This window comes from Dermacentor silvarum, chromosome 1, assembly GCF_013339745.2.
Source record: "Dermacentor silvarum isolate Dsil-2018 chromosome 1, BIME_Dsil_1.4, whole genome shotgun sequence".
Taxonomy (NCBI): Eukaryota; Metazoa; Arthropoda; class Arachnida; order Ixodida; family Ixodidae; genus Dermacentor; species Dermacentor silvarum.
Genome location: NC_051154.1, coordinates 340,642,882 through 340,660,603, shown reverse-complemented (window position 1 = coordinate 340,660,603; position 17,722 = coordinate 340,642,882). Strand labels below are relative to the sequence as shown.

The 17,722-nt window shown below is 48.2% G+C and overlaps 1 protein-coding gene across 1 annotated transcript in view; it reads left to right on the top strand.

Moving 5' to 3' along the window:
* Positions 1–17,722, top strand: part of LOC119453642 (uncharacterized) — a 127,836-nt gene that overhangs the window by 64,089 nt on the left and 46,025 nt on the right. Inside the window, exon 6 of the mRNA XM_049660479.1 lies at positions 14,289–14,407. Coding sequence (XP_049516436.1) covers positions 14,289–14,407 — 119 coding nt within the window. The remainder of the gene's footprint in view (positions 1–14,288; positions 14,408–17,722) is intronic.

The window sequence follows — 17,722 nt, the reverse complement described above, 5'->3', positions numbered from 1 at the left end:
TTTCTAAACCACACCACTGTCTTCCCGTCTTTTAACGTTACGCCTAACATTTTTCATTGCATCGCTCGTTGTGCTGTCCTTAGCTTCTTGTGTTTGGCTACTTTCACCAAGTTTGATATTATTGAGACCTCTTAGCTACAAGAATTGTCGTGCTCTATACCACCTAGCTATGTTTTGGCTACTTCAGGTATCAAGTGTGACAGGCATTTAAGTAACACTGGGTCTTTGAAACGGTCATGCTTTACACTAGGTAGCTTGACCATGCCTTGAGATGTTGTATTTGTTTCCAGTAATGTAATAAAATGCAGTACCTAATGTCAACTGACGCATGTTTGCTAGCGCATAGATGGTGGATATGCATATGGTAAATGAGGATCATTTAGTTACTGTGGCTACTTTCGTCATCTGTAATTGTGGCTGGCCATTGTCTGGAACTGGCTACTATGGTGGCGGGTATGTCCCATGCAGCGATATGTCATAAACTCTCAGTAGTTCCTTGCAGCACTGTACAAGCTATGGGCTTTTTCGATTAATTAGGGGAGTGAACACATCTTAAAAGTGCTCTTCTATACCCTGTAGTCTGCTAGTGACAAGCGCTGCAGAGCAGGCGGCGACAGCATCTACTAATACTGCAACTTCACAGCGAGATCAGCTGTCTTTCCGTGCAGCAGAGCCAAGGCTGCGTGACTCGCAAACACGGATTCTTGCACAGCAAGATGTAGTGCTACAGCTCGGAATCTTTTGAAGACTAAATGACCTTGACAAGGGATCTTGTCAGCAGCTGTTTACATGGAAGCTACTGTGCAGATCTCAGGGCAGTTTATTGCACCATTTTTCTTTGTTCTTTAATAAAATATTTACTAAGGCCTTATGATACTGAAAAGAAAGTTCACTTATTTGAATCAAGATGGGCAGAGAACAAAAAGTTATGCAACGCTGCTGTACAGACATTAATTTGCATTTAAAAAGTATGAACAATTATTTGATTTGAACAGTTGCTAAATTCATACGTGTAGCCGGCACAGCGACAACACTGGAAAACTCCCTCCAGGCTAGCGCTTCATCCTTTGCAAAAATGGCGTCTGCAGACTTGCTTGTGTGGTATCGTTCCAAGCTGCTCTTTGACGCAAAAGAGTTGAAGATGCTTAATTGGATCAGTGCAGAAGGAGTGGGGTAAATGTCCTCGTATTCTAATTATGAAAACAGATGCACTGATGAATGTCAGCAAGTGTACTGTGTACAAGCAGATGTTAGAAGAGGGATCAAGAGATGGCACCATCATCCTGTGCGACATGCTGGCCGAGTGTCGCCGCTAGCAGACGACAGAGTACAAAAGGGCACCTTTAAGATGTGTTCACGCCCCTGATTGGTTCAAGAAGCCCGTAGCTTCCATAGTGCTGCAAGGAACTACTTGTTGTGAATCAGCATGCACTGCTGACACATGCTTATCTTGCTAGATTCACCGACACGCCTCTTGTTCATCAGAAGTGGCTGCGGTGACATTACAAGATAAAAGTTTATAAAAGCTACTAACTTTTAATAAAGCTTTTTCATTCTTTGCCAACTGCTTGTTGAGTTCAGTGGTGACGAGGCTGCCACCACCAGGCCGCTGTCGGCTCCATGGCGGCCCACGCCAGACTTCCGGGTTTCGACGAAACAGAAGACAGTTGGGAAGCCTACCAGGGCCGGTATTTTGTAGCGATGCCTTTCCGGTAATAATGCCTTTTCGCGCTTTGTCAGTGGTCAGAGCGACGGTCCGCTCGTGTTATCAACGGGATCAGCCGGCCGTGAGTGGTGGATGATAAGACTAGTATAGAATAAGTCGTAAGGCATCGCTACAGAATCGCGGCCCAGGTACGTCTGGAGTCGTACTTTGAAGCTTACGGAATCAATGACTCGAAGAAACAACGGGCCCTGCTACTGGCAGCCTTAAGTACGACAACAGTCATCATAATAAAGGGACGTTGCACGCCAGCCAAGATTCAAGAGCTCGCCTACGAGAAGCTGGTTGAGCTGCTGACTGAACACTTTGCGCCACAGAGCAATGAAATAGTGGAGTTTTACAAGTTCTTGACCAGATGCCAGCGTCCTGTGGAGATAACAAAGGACTTCATTACGGAAATTCAAAAGAGGACCTGCAGGTGCAACTTTGGCGAGGCATGGGACTGGATGCTACGAGACAGACTTCTTTGCAGTCTGCGTGATGCTGGAGTTACAAGCTTTTGGCAAAATCTTCTCTGACGCTGAAAGAAGTAGACGACATAGCTTTAGCAGCCAAGATGGCAGCCCTCAATGTTGATCATATGGAGAAGACTCAGGATCATGACCGCGTCCATGCTGTGAAGAGCAAGCTGCTGGGTCAACCGTATTACCACAAGACTCATCCGCACATTTTATCTCGGCCAAGCGAACATGTCGTTTGTCCGTGTTGCAGTAGCACATAGCAGGAACGTGCAAGCTTCGCCAAGCAGAGTGTTTTCGCTGCTGACATAAAGGGCATCTAGCTAAAATGTGTGTATGGCAACAACAAGGGGTGGCCCATTGTAAGGATCATTCTTTAGAGATCGACAGCAACGACCTTTGCCTATGAAGTTTGTACCTGCATCTGTAAACTTGGTCAAGCCCATTCGCACCCTTTGCTGGAGCGGAATTCTGCTCAAAATGCAAGTGGACACTGGATCACCTGTCTCCATCATTACGTGAAAAACATACTGCAAGCATCGACATGTCTGGCCTGTGCTCTGCGAGACACCTTTGCAGTTGTCCTGCTTTCTGGGCAAGCTTCCCGTGAAGGGTCAGCTGAAGCTTCCCATCTCATATGCGGGAATAACCCTAGACGCAATGCTAACCGTACTGTAGTCTGTGGCCCTAACTTGTGTGGACGCAATGTCATCAGCAAATTTGAGCATAGTGAGAGGCCCGTCCTCAGCAATGTCAGCGAGGCAACCTCTGGTCAGCAAAACATACTTGACCATACTTTGGTTAGTGCACTCTCAGAGGAGTTCAGCGATCTGTTTACGCCATTTATAGGGCTCATTAGTGGCCTCGCAATCCAATAGCGGTTGCATGAAAATGCGATGCCGCGGTTCTGCAAGCCATGTTCTGTGCCATATGCAATGGGGGAGCAAGCGTCTAATGAAATGGACAGACTTTTTAAGGATGGTATTCTTTCGCCTATCGTCAGTGCAGACTGGGCCTCGCTTCTTGTTCCCGTCATTAAGAAGAATGGTTCCGCTTGGCTGTGTGGCAATTTTAAGATCACTGCAAATGCTGCATGTGTCACAGAGCAGTACCCATTGCCAAACATACGGGATATCTTTGCTAACCTAAATGGAGGTGAAGTATTCAGCACCATCGACTTGAAAGATGGTTACAGTCAGTTGCCGCTTGATGAGGAAATAAAGATTTTAGTCGTAAACATTCCAAAAGGCCTGTTTTGCTTCAATCAACTTTCTTTTAGTGTAGCTTCTGCGATTTTTCAGAGACGTATGGACGGCATCCTGCCAGGCATTCCGGGCATTCAAGTTTATTTGGATGAGGTAGTCGCGGAGAGATGTGCCAACTGTGAGATGCTGTGTGAAGTTTTCAGACGTTTCCGGCAGCATGCTGTCAAGCTGAATCTGCAGAAATGCAAGTTCCGGCAAGCAGAAGTTGAATTCCTGGGCCATCGTATAAGAACAAACGGCTTGTTACCTAAGATGGACAACACTGCTACAATAGTGTCACGTAGTAGTGACGCTGAAGAAAACAGTCGTAAAACTGTGTACGACGAAACTGGTTGTTTATTGGGCGAACCTGTGCCCACAAAAGCAAGGTACACTCAAAGCACAACGATAGCGGCGAACACAGTCGGCGATCGTCGAAAATCTGATCAGCGGCGAAACGCGTCGGCTTTTATACCTGAGTCATCGAAGGTTCCAGATTAATCCCTGATTCCCGCGTGTCTTCCAGAAAGTTCTAGACAATTCGCGTCGCTCATACAATCAGATTACATGGGCGTCGGTGACCACAGACGACGGATAGAAGCATCGATAACGTCCGAGAAGCTTCCAATGCAGGCGCGTCCTGCGCCGAGCGATAACGTTTAACATTTGTCAGCCAATGTTGAAAGCGGCCACCAGTGAAAGATAAACATGTGTACGTGTCAATACCCTCCCCTTAAAAAGCATCGTCCCGATGCTACAAACAAACACGAAAGCGAAAACAAAACCATGCGTAATAAACAAAATAACAAAAAACAATAACAAAATAACAAAGTACCTAAGTTTGTCAGCGGGCGTAGAAAGGCTTAAGACGCACCACGTGGATGACTTCAGGTCGTGCCCGGCGCCGCTGTGATTGCGAAATGCCGTCTGGCACGACCTCATAGTCCAGTGCGCCAATACGTCGGGTGATCTTATATGGTCCGAAATAGCGACGTAACAGCTTCTCGCTAAGTCCTCGTCGGCGTATCGGAGTCCAGACCCAAACACGGTCACCGGGCTGGTACTCGACGTAGCGTCGTCGAAGGTTGTAGTGTCGGCTGTCGGTCCTCTGCTGGTTCTTGATGCGCAGTCGGGCGAGCTGTCGACCTTCTTCGGCACGCTGCAAATAAGTGGCAACAGTCGAGATTTTCTTCGTCAGCGACGTCTGGTAGCATGGCGTCAAGCGTCGTTGCCGGGTTCCTTCCGTAGACCAGGTTGAACGGCGCCATGTGCGTCGTTTCTTGCACGGCCGTGTTGTATGCGAAGGTCACGTACGGAAGGATGGCATCCCACGTCTTGTGTTCGACGTCGACGTACATTGCCAGCATGTCGGCGATGGTCTTATTTAGGCGCTCGGTGAGGCCATTCGTCTGCGGGTGGTAGGCGGTGGTGCGGCGATGGCTTGTCTGGCTGTACCGCAGGATGGCTTGAGTTAGTTCTGCCGTAAAGGCCGTGCCTCTGTCGGTGATGAGGACTTCTGGGGCACCGTGACGCAGGAGGATGTTCTCAACGAAGAATCGGGCTACCTCGGCGGCACTGCCTTTGGGCAAGGCTTTTGTTTCGGCGTAGCGGGTGAGGTAGTCCGTAGCGACGACGATCCATTTATTTCCGGACGTCGACGTCGGAAAAGGCCCCAGTAAGTCCATCCCGATCTGCTGGAACGGTCGGCGAGGTGGCTCGATTGGCTGTAGAAGTCCGGCTGGCCTTGTCGGCGGTGTTTTGCGTCGCTGACAGTCTCGGCATGTCCTTACGTAATGGGCGACGTCGGCAGAGAGGCGAGGCCAGTAGTATTTTTCTTGTATCCTCGCGAGAGTGCGTGAAAAACCGAGATGTCCAGCCGTTGGGTCGTCATGGAGAGCTTGCAGAACCTCTGGACGCAATGCTGAGGGTACCACGAGGAGGTAGTTGGCTCGGAGAGGCGAGAAGTTCTTCTTTAGGAGAATGTCGTTTTGCAAGAAAAACGACGCCAATCCTCGCCTGAACACCTTCGGCACAATGACGGTCTTGCCTTCCAGGTAGTCTACAAGGCTCCTTAGTTCCGGGTCGGCTCGCTGTTGTTCGGCGAATTCGTCGGCACTGATTGGTCCCAAGAAAGTGTCGTCATCCTGGTCGTCCTGTGGCGGCGGTTCGACGGGGGCGCGAGACAAGCAGTCGGCGTCAGAGTGCTTTCGCCCGGACTTGTAAACGACGGTGATGTCGAATTCTTGAAGTCTCAGACTCCATCGTGCGAGGCGACCTGAAGGATCCTTCAAGTTAGCTAGCCAACACAAGGCGTGGTGGTCGCTCACAACTTTAAAGGGCCTGCCATAGAGGTAGGGACGAAACTTTGATGTAGCCCAGATGATGGCGAGGCACTCCTTTTCTGTTGTGGAATAATTTGCTTCCGCCTTCGATAGCGACCGGCTAGCGTAACTTACAACCCTTTCTAGTCCATCAGTCCTCTGCACAAGCACGGCGCCGAGTCCTACGCTGCTTGCGTCGGTGTGGACTTCGGTATCGGCGTTTTCGTCGAAATGCGCAAGTATTGGCGGCGATTGCAGGCATCGCTTCAGTTCTTCAAATGCTTCGAGTTGCGGCGTCTCCCACTTGAACTCGACGTCGGCCTTCGTGAGATACGTCAGTGGCTCTGCGATCCGTGAAAAATCCTTGACGAAGCGCCTGTAATAGGCGCACAGTCCAAGAAATCTACGCACTGCCTTCTTGTCAGCGGGCAGAGGAAAGTTGGAGATGGCCGCAGTTTTCTGAGGGTCGGGGCGCACTCCAGACTTGTTGATGACGTGGCCCAAAAACAAGAGCTCCTCATACGCGAAGCGGCACTTTTCTGGCTTTAACGTGAGTCCGGAGGTTTTGATTGCTTGAAGAACTGTTTCAAGGCGCCGCAGGTGTTCTTCGAAGCTTGAGGCAAACACAACGACGTCGTCCAAATAGACGAGGCAAGTCTGCCACTTCAAGCTTGCCAGTACTGTATCCATGACGCGTTGGAAAGTCGCAGGTGCCGAGCAAAGACCAAACGGCATGACCTTGAACTCAAACAGTCCGTCTGGTGTTATAAAGGCCGTCTTCTCCCGATCCCTCTCGTCGACTTCGATTTGCCAGTAGCCGGTTTTGAGGTCCATCGACGAAAAATACTTTGCATTGTACAGTCGATCCAAGGCGTCGTCAATCCGTGGGAGGGGGTATACGTCCTTCTTCGTGACCTTGTTGAGGCGACGATAATCGACGCAGAAACGTAGGGTTCCATCCTTCTTCTTCACTAACACCACGGGGGACGCCCACGGACTCTTGGATGGCTGGATGATGTCGTCGCGTAGCATTTCGTCGACTTGTCGCCTTATGGCCTCGCGTTCGCGCGCCGAAACTCGGTACGGGCTCTGACGCAATGGGCGGGAATTTTCGTCGGTTATGATGCGGTGCTTGGCGACAGGGGTTTGTCGAACTTTTGACGACGACGAGAAGCAATCCTTGTATTGCAGGAGCAGAGCTTTTAGTCGTTCTTTCTTATGCCTGGGAAGGTTCTGATTGACGTCGAAAGTTGGTTCAGGTATTATAGTCGTCGTTGCGGGTGCACTGGAATCCGTGAAGGCGAAAGCACTGCTGGCTTGTACTATTTCGTCGATGTAGGCGACCGTGGTGCTTTTGTTAATGTGCTTGTATTCGGGGCTGAAGTTCATGAGCATCACCGTTGCTTTCCCTGCACGTAGCTCAGCTATGCCTCTAGCGACGCAAATTTCACGGTCGAGCAGTAAGTGATGATCGCCCTCAATGACGCCCTCCATGTCTGCAGGCACTTCGGTGCCGACGGAAATCATTACGCTGGAGCGAGGCGGAACGGTGACTTGTTCTTCAAGCACATTCAAGGCATGGTAACTTATGCTTGTATGCGGTGGTATCGCGTTGTGCGTTGAAAGCGTTATCGACTTGGACCTTAAGTCGATGACTGCACCGTGTTGATTTAGAAAGTCCATGCCTAGGATGACATCCCTGGAGCAGTGCTGCAGGATTACGAAGCTCGCCGGGTAAGTGCGGTTGTTTACCGTGACTCGTGCTGTGCAGATTCCAGTCGGCGTTATTAGGTGGCCTCCCGCTGTCCGGATATCGGGTCCTTGCCAGGCTGTTTTCACCTTCTTCAACTTGGCGGCGAACGGGCCACTGAAGACGGAATAGTCGGCTCCAGTGTCGACGAGAGCGGTGACATTATGGCCATCGATGAGCACGTCTAGATCGGTAGACCGGCGTCTGGCGTTGCGGTTAATTCGTGGCGTCGGATCACGGCTGCGTCGGCTTGCTCTGCTGCTGCTACGTCGCGTCGGAAGGTCTTCTTTCGGCGGCGAAGTGTTGTCAAGGCTGTTGCTAGGCGGCGTGCTGATATCTCGTCGTGATGAATCGCGAATCGTCGTCGTCGGCGGCGTCGGAGGATCTTCGGCATTGCGTCGTACAGCAACCGCACCTCCATCGGTTGCTGCCTTTAGTTTCCCGGATAGGGGCTCACGGACCGGCCCCGGGCTGGGCCAGTGTATGGTCGGCGCTGCGGCGACAGGTAACGTCCTGGTGACGGCGAGCGTGAGGGTCGTCGTGGTTGCCACTGGGCTCCGGCGAGGTAGTCGGCGATGTCACGTGGCCGCTCGCCAAGCTGTGGACGCGGCGCGTTGACGGCGAACCCTCGTAGGCCCATCTCGCGGTATGGGCATCGGCGGTAGACATGACCAGCTTCCCCGCAGTGATAGCAGAGCGGGCGGTGGTCGGGGGCGCGCCAAATGTCCGTCTTTCTCGGGTAGCTGCGCTGGGTGACGGGCGGGCGTGCTGGCTGCCGCGGCGGCGGTGGGCGACGGAACTGCGGCGTTACTTGGCCCTGGTGAGAGCGTGAAGGAGGGCCTTGACGACGGGCAATGGCGGCGTAAGTCAGCGCTTCCGGCTGGGGTTGCGGCGATTGCGGCTGCACATCAGGAACTCCAAGTGAGCGCTGAACTTCTTCTTTGACGACGGCGGCGATAGATGCCACTTGAGGCTGCGACCTGGGTAAGAGCTTCTGCAGCTCCTCGCGAACGACTGCTCTGATGGTCTCGCGCAGGTCGTCGGCGCCTAGAGCTTGAGCATCGGCGTAGTTGGTCAGGGCACAGCGGTTGTATTGCCTGGCGCGCATTTCAAGCGTCTTCTCGATCGTTGTGGCCTCGGAAAGAAATTCGGCGACAGTCTTGGGCGGGTTGCGCATCAATCCGGTGAATAGTTGCTCTTTGACACCCCGCATCAAGAACCGAACTTTCTTTTCTTCAGACATGTCGGGGTCGGCGTGGCGGAAGAGGCGAGACATCTCCTCCGTGAAGATCGCGATGTTCTCGTTCGGCAATTGCACCCTGGTTTCTAAGAGAACCTCTGCCCTCTCCTTTCGTACGACACTCGTGAAGGTCCTCACGAAGTTTTCACGAAAAAGGTCCCACGTAACCAGGGTGGTCTCTCTGTTCTCAAACCAGGTCCGAGCAGCGTCATCCAACGAAAAATAGACATGGCGTAGCTTGTCGTCGTCGCTCCATTTGTTGAACGTCGCGATCCGCTCGTATGTCTCCAGCCAGGTTTCAGGGTCTTCAGCCGATGATCCACGGAAGGTCGGGGGCTCCCGAGGTTGTTGCAGCAGGATGGGGGACGCTGGGGCTGCCATTGGGGTCGTTGACTTGGCCTTGATCGCTGTGGTCTTCTCGGGAAGAAGTCCGTACTCCGGCAGAAGTCCTTGCTGCCTACGGCTAGCTCGCTGGTCCTTGGTGACGTTGGCGTTGTCCTCCGGTTTCGGGCTTGGATCGCGGCTTTGCGGGGGCGTTCGCTGCATGAACGCACTAGCACCTCCACCAGATGTCACGTAGTAGTGACGCTGAAGAAAACAGTCGTAAAACTGTGTACGACGACACTGGTTGTTTATTGGGCGAACCTGTGCCCACAAAAGCAAGGTACACTCAAAGCACAACGATAGCGGCGAACACAGTCGGCGATCGTCGAAAATCTGATCAGCGGCGAAACGCGTCGGCTTTTATACCTGAGTCATCGAAGGTTCCAGATTAATCCCTGATTCCCGCGTGTCTTCCAGAAAGTTCTAGACAATTCGCGTCGCTCATACAATCAGATTACATGGGCGTCGGTGACCACAGACGACGGATAGAAGCATCGATAACGTCCGAGAAGCTTCCAATGCAGGCGCGTCCTGCGCCGAGCGATAACGTTTAACATTTGTCAGCCAATGTTGAAAGCGGCCACCAGTGAAAGATAAACATGTGTACGTGTCAATAGCAGAAATGCCTAAGCCAACCTGTGTTGTGGAACTACAGGCGTTCTTTGGCTTCATGACCTACTACCACAGATTTCTGGGAAACTTGGCGAGTGTTCTGGAGCCGCTGCATGAGCTGCTAAGAAAGAATGCACACTAGCATTGGGGAGCGAGACAAGATAACGCTTTCCGAACAACAAAGCAGTTGCTAATGAAAGCTAAGTTCTTGGTGCACTATTATCCAAGTAAGCCACTTATGTTGGAAACTGATGCGTCGTCGTGTGGCGTCAGTGCACTACTATACCACACAGTCAATGGGCAAGATTGAGCAATTGGTTTCCATTCGCAAACTCTTTCACCTGCTCAGCGGAATTACGCGCAAATAAAAAGAGAGGCATTGGCTGTTGTCTTTAGGGTTACAAAGTTCCGGGAGTATCTGCTTGGGAATCATTTCACGCTTGTTACAAATCAGACCTCGTCTGAGCCTTTTCAACCTCGACAGTCATAGCTGCTGCATGGATTCAGCGTTGGTCCCTCTTGCTAAGTGCCTACAACTACAAAATTCAATTCAAGCCAGGAAAGGCGTCGATTCCTCGAAACACTCTCAGCCGTGTGCCTGTGCGGCAGGAGCATAACAACACTAAGGCTGCAGAAGATAACGCTTGGGAGTATGTTCTCACCGATCACAGCAACACCTGTCCGCTGTCGGCGAGTGACTTGACCAAGATGACTTTTGACGACACTGACCTCTCGCAAGTCCCCAATTTCATTCAGAATGGCTGGCCATGATACTTGCAACCTGCTCAGGAGCTGTTACGTGCCTCCATGCATGGGAAAGACAAACTGACATGCAGCCATGGAATTGTGTACTGGGGCCATCGGGCACTAATTCCAATGAGTGTGCAGCAGCCAATGCTGTGTATGCTGCATGATGCACATCAAAAGATAATGGTTATCAAGAACCTGGCACATTCTATTTTCTGGTACCTAGGACTCGATCGGGACATTGACAAGCTGGTCAACGCATGTCCAACATGCATAGAATGGGGCAGCATGCCCCCTGCCCAACAATCCTTGCCCTGGCCAGACACAGAGGAGCCACAGTTAGTTCTGTGAGGTCCATGTTGGTTTTGAGGACCCTGTGGAAGGTCACATGTTAATGATTGTGGTTGATTCCAACACGAAATGTATCGAGGTTACTGCAAAGAAAACTGCCAGTTCGGCAAAAACAGTTGAAGCACTGCAGACGATTTTCAGCTGGTTCGGTTTGCCGAGGACCCTTGTGATGGACAACGGGCCGCAGTTTACTGGTGAGGAGTTCAGGGCACTTATGAAGCGTAATGACATTTCTCATTTGTGGACAGCTCCGTACAAACCGCAGTCTAATGGTCTGGCGGAAAGAGCGATATGGACTGTGAAACAAGCTATTAACAAGAACGCACGTGGCAGTTCACTGAGCAATCAAATAATTGCTTGGCGCAAGGTACACCTAGGATATTGGAACAATTTTTTGCATCATCAGCAATTCTCTAGCGAAGAAGGCGCATCTAATCGAATTGAGAGCACGTCACAAATAATTTTGCACAATTGCAAGTGTACCTGAGCAACAACTGCTAATCTGGAATGTACGGTGAGACGTATAAACCGTGGACAAACTCAATTCATGCAGTTCAATTCTATACCTGACAACCATGCTTGCTGCTATTGCGATTTGAGGGTTGCTTGACCTTCTGGGCACAAGTTTGTCCAGTAATTAGTTATATCTTTATTTCATACTGGCATTGCTTCAGTTCTTCATCACTATAATGTTTTGACAATACTGGGTGTTTTAGCAAACACTTTCAAAAATTTTTAAAGTTTGCCTGTGGCAGATAGCACAATTCCAGTTCATGAGCTGGTCTACTTGAAGAGGTGGACATTACTTGCACAAGAAATTGAAATGCATAATCGACTAATTAAAATTTTTTTACTAATTAAGCTTTTAACTAATTACCTGATAGCCCATATTGCAAATTACTAATTCTAGCCGTGCAGTTAGCAAGGCGGATCCACTTGGAATGAATTCTCAGGACGACACCAGTTTCGAGATAATTCCCAAACTTTGCAGAGAAATCCAGTGCCGTTGCAGTTGCTTTTGTGCTTCAATGCGTAAAACGACGTTTTATGAAGAACGTAACTGGAACACCAATGCATTTCTCCGCAAAGTTCGGGAATTAATATCTTGTAACTGGTGTGATCCCGAGATTTCGTGTCAAGTAGATCTGCCTTGCAAACTCCATGGCTAGAATTTTTAAATTGCAATATGGGCCATAAGGTTAAACTTACTTAGTGCATTTTTGATAATTAGTGATTCAAGTTTCAAATTTTTGTGCAAGTAATGTTCGCCTCTTCGAGTAGACCAGCTCATGAACTAGAATTGTGCTATCTGCCACCGGCAACATTTAAACATTTTTAAAAGTGTTCGCTGAAACACCCGTATATTAGAATGCTTTGCCTATATAGAGGTGAAAAAATGTTAAATCAAAGCACGGATGGGTAGAATTTGTCAAACACACTAACACTGAAAAGGGCAATAATTACAGGTAAATGTAACCCCTCATGTAATGTCCTGTTGGGACCTTTGAGGTATTAATAAAAAAAAAAAGTAAATAGCGTGACCACAAATATACTTCAAGGGGGGACTTTCTGTCTCTCCAAAAGAGAAAAAAAAATATATATATATAACAATAATACATGTCACAGACCCAAATAAAATGTGAGGCACATTGTGATGCTGGAAATTTCGAACAAAACTCTTAAAGTATTTGTGTGAATACGGTACTTTAGGTCCCTCGTCAATTATTCCTTCTAGGCAGTTCTAGTACTAGAAATTTCAGTTTAGCTTCAAGACATTGGCTTGCTTGACAAGCTCTAAGAAATAGTTCTGGCCCATTAGGATCACTAAAGGTCACTGTTTATTGCATTGCATGTAACTACCGTGTCCACTCTTTTTTGTCCCTTCATTCTTATTATCTTCTTTTTCTCGCTGTTTTTTGTTCCCTCTTCTGCCCTACAAACACCCAGTGTAGTGCACGTAGGCAGATACACACCCGACCAAAATCTCTTGCTTTTCAATAAAGACCTAAACAAAAGAGCTATATTCTGCTTGCTAGCTGACCCATCTGAGTCTCTTTCAAGGAAAACAAAATTTCAACAAATTCTGGCTACTTACCTGGCCACACAGTTAAAACACCAGTCACGTGGTTTAATTTACCCAGTAAACTACATTGGGGTCAGGCCAGGTTGTAAAAGAATGTAACATTGCTTCATCAGCATACAATGAATAACTGAGTACATCAATTTAAATATAATACAGCTAATGCAGAATGTGGCTCAAGAGAACCGAATGATTTGAACTTGGGAAGATGTATGTGTCGTATCAATTTAGATGGACACCGTCCTGTATTTGTTGTCATGGAAACTTATGTAGCTACGGAGCTGAAGTGTCCTTTCTTTCAGTTCTCTGGTTTGCAATTAAGTAGTTGCCTATGTTGGTTCGATCCCCAGTGCAGCAACATTTAGATTGGCTGCTTTCATGCCGTAGTCTTGTCATTGTTGTCATCGTCATGTTATTGTCATCCGCATGCCACTTCCCTTGTCACTGCTGTCATCGAGGGGTCAATATAGTCACCGATGACAGCAACACCAAGGATCGTATCAGCTCAAAATGTTTTCTCTTGTCTAGTTGGTTAACAATGCACATATCAGAAAAACAAAGACAACAAAACAAATAAATCAGTAACAGCAACACTAATACAACAAACACCAAGAAAAGTGATGATAGCAGCAGCAAATTACCAAAATTCAAGAAAAACAAGTAAGCTGCATGCGCCCACAAGTACTTCATAATGTGATTTCCAATCTAGTTGTCAAATACATGAACACCACTAATGCTGTACGTTTATAAATGCGTCTACTGATGCGGATGATGCAGCAACATTGGAGACGGAATACCACTTATTGATGGCTCTAGGAAAAAAATGACTCGCCATCCCTGCCCTGCAAGAGTGGATGGCCAGCGAAACGGTTGAAAACCACCACTACAACTGCTGAGGAGGAGTATGCAATGCCTTATTGCTCAATTCCTCCTCCGGCGCATTATTCAGCCAAAGGAGAATGCAGATGTACGGACTCCTGTGCTGGAATTTCTTGGCAATATGACCAGCGGCAGCACGCCGCCGCTGGTCGTATTGTTGTTTCTTTTTCCTTTGCTGCTCCTCGTATACAGGGAGCGCTAGGTACTTTGCATTGTTAGCAGGAGTGCCTGATTGTCAATTATGTGGTTTGGACCCTTGTTTTGTGCTTAATCTTTATTGAAACAGATGCTGTTCTGCATGTTGTATTCGTGATGCCACAGAATCTGTGCACTTTTCACTTTGATCGCTGAAGGTTTTTTTCTTTAATTCGCGAGGACGGCGCTGCGAAAATCCCATTCAACTAGAGGCTAACAAGCTAACGAAATTTGCAATGTCTTGCATGACTGAACTAAGGAAGCTTGTGCTGTCTTCATTAGTTTTTCCTTTCCCCCTGTGCAGACCCTGCTTTGCTCAACTCATAGAAGCTGCTGCAGCTTGCAAAGGCCATCTGTCACACGGCATCTAAGAGCATCGAGCATGCTGAACCAGCAGCCAAGTTTTGCCACCAGATTGCTTTGGTAACTACCTCGCTTACTTTTTGCGGCAGCAATCTGGGCCCTGTCGTGAGCCTAAATGGGGATAATCAGCAGGGCTTACACTGAGAAGGACAAAGAAATGAGGCTGTTGCTTTTCAAGTATGAACGTAAGCCAACTTTACCAAGTTTATCTACAATAAAATGGGGGAGTGGAGAAAGCCCTTGGATGCCGTTTTTGCTTGGCATGAAGGAGTTTGTCATGTTATCTGTAAGCACAATCTGCAGTAGCTTTCAGCGCAGAATTACACCAAACACAGCAATGACAAAAAGAGAAAAACATAGACAGTGCTCTGCCAATGTTTTTTTGTTGTTCCTTTTTTGTTTTTCTTCCTGTGTTCTGTGTAATCCTGCATTGAAAGCTAATATGGATTAATGCAGTTGACATAAAATTAGCATGCACTGCCAGACAGCGTGGGCGCTTTGCACATCTATACGGCTTATTAGCACCCCCATCACAGAATCTAGAGCTCACTCAATCAGTGGTGTTAGAATCACAGCTTTAGCGACGGCTCTCTCAGAGTCAATCTCTAAGGCCATCCATCTATGTTCTGCAACAGCCAGCAGCAATGAATGGTATTGGATTAGAAGCAATTACAGAAGTTGGAGACAGGTCATGGCTGCCATATTTCTAACACCACTTCCGAGATATGTGAAGCCAGAAGCACGTCACAGCATGCCTGTTTCGGAGGCCAACACCGGAAATTTCAAATTATCCACATGGATACATGCAGGCTTTTCAAATTATCCAAAATAATTTGCATTGAAAATTATCGTGCTGCACAATTCAACGAATTATCCTAATTTTCAAATAAACTGAGATAGGATTATCAAGATTTTACTGTACAAGTAATTGTTGAAGCCAGTATGATGTGTTGGTCAATGTGTGAGCAGTCCTCCGGTGTTTTTGAGCACGAAAGTGGTTGAATTTCTTTCAAGGTGATGCAAGCATGCATATCACGTGTTGTCTTTCATAAAACCCTGTTTCCAGGAATGAAATGCTGTTGGAAGTTACCACTCCATCTTACGTGTTCTTTCCTTCTTTCCATGTGCTTGTGCTAAAAGCTTTTTCTTAATAATGGCATGCCACACAAGCCCAACCTGTCACAGCGGTAATTCTCTTCTTCACGGCAACATTATTTTTTCCATTATGAAAAGTTTTTACCTGTGAAGTTTCTGTTACTGAGCCCATAGAAATGACTAATTTGATGACTGTCACACACCCCATGAACAAGGTGCTAACGCAGGGTCAAATTCCAAAACCGACCTAACACTTTTCGACAATAACCCCACGAAAGCATGGACAATTAGTAAGAGGCCTTCTGGTGTGCCAGCGAAAGCTGGTTGGGGTCCTAAGGCCAAGTCAGAGCCCAGAGTGGTCAAAACACAACAAAATACGTTCTTCAAATAAGGTAGTTACATACGCACATGCACACTTTGGCTATACACATCACAATGCAATTTGGATGGGTGTTAAAAACTGGAAAATAATTAACGACAAGCACTAAGAGTTCAACACATACAGTACAGAATGAATAGAAACAGTGTCCACTCGTATTTACCCGTACTGGTCTTGAGCCGGACGACCTCAGCGTAGCTTTTGGCAAATCTCAAAGAAGGAACTTCTTCCAGAAATGCAGACGCTTGAGGAACTCGTCGGCTAGCTTGCCGGGAAATCCCCTTCTGCAGACGGTTGGTCTACACATCACATCTCTTCACCGGCGCAGTCTGATCCCCCCATTTCCGCTCGACGCTTTTATCGCCTTCACCGGCGGGTCTCGAACTTTCTGACAGAGTCGTGCTCCCATAGCATGAACAAAGCCTGAAAATCTTGTAGACATGTCTCGCATTTTCGGCCGCGGCCGCCGAAGCATCTTCGAGGAGGCTTGTGACTCATCCGTTGGTGCACGCTCGGTCTGTCGCACTCATTCTCTCGCTCAGCTCACCGTGTGTCAGGGTTGAGAGGGTGTTTCAGCGCGCGGCCTCTTTCTCTCCTCTCTCGGTACCATAACCTTCACATACCTTGTCGAAACTTCTAATTTCCGTTCATCGCGTCGGCTGTCTGTGGCGTATGCGCTCTCTCCCTCTGTTGAAGCTGCAGTGGGGCCAACGTGCTCCTTTGCTGGCTTGGGTGATACTCGGCACATGCTTTGATTATGCACACTTTTGTGACACTGCCTCCCGCATTAAGAATATTATGCAAAAATATCTGAAGCAAACACAAAAGTAACGCACACCAAAGTCCACTACGCACGAGTCCGTAGGTCCATAAATATGTCCACCGCAAATCGCACGTCACTTCACTCGCAATACATCGTGTACAGACACAAGTCGCACAAGTACACTTGCACTACACAATAACACATCTCTTGTGTAATAAGGCAGAAATATGAAACGGCATGTAGAACATGTATACTAAACTGTGGCAGGGTAGTTTACATAGCACAAACAAACCAACACTGTTCATGATGCATGAATAGACACTTGGTTCACTCATCATAACACTTTGCGCCACGCATAATCGTCAATGCATTTATTCCAGAACGCGCCTTCACTTTCTTGTAAAGAGCAGGAACTTGGCTTCTGGACACACGGGAAAAAAAAAAGCACAGGAAATTACGACATCTCTTGTGACCGCAGCGATGCAGTGCTGTACTTTGTAAACCTTGTTTACTGTCATAGCTTTTTCGTAGCGTTGTTGGTACGTGTGTGTGCTCGAAGCATGAGTAATACATTAAAATATATGTACAGTGTAGACCGCTTATAACGTAAGTTACCGGAGTCGCGAATATCTGCACTATAAGCAGTACCGCACTATAACCAAAGCAACAATTTTAAAGGCCCGCACTCATTCAAAACATGTGCACCGAGCTGCCACACGTATGCGACAGTGGAGGAATGCAGCCAGAACGTTTGCATTCAATTTACAGTGGAATCTCGTTAATTCGAACCAAATCACGCGGCGGCGCCTCCGACCAGCATTGCTCCGGCACCGCCATAAAGTAAAAGCTTAGGAGAGCCCTCAATGTTGCACGCGAACAAAAGAAAAAGAAATAACTAAAAACGCGGTGGAAATTTCACCCTCTCTCAAATGCCAAGGTCGCCGATTCTGCGTTGCGCCGGAACATGCGTGTACGTGCTGACGTCTCAGCCACGCTACCGTAGCCACGCGTAGAAAATGGCAGTGAACCCTTCTTCCTCCTTTATGCTTCCTCTACTTTTTAGTCACGTGTTGCCCTTGCACGCTGTGGCTACGGCGCAGAGGGAAGCAGCGGCGCTGTCCCAGGCCGGCCAACGAAA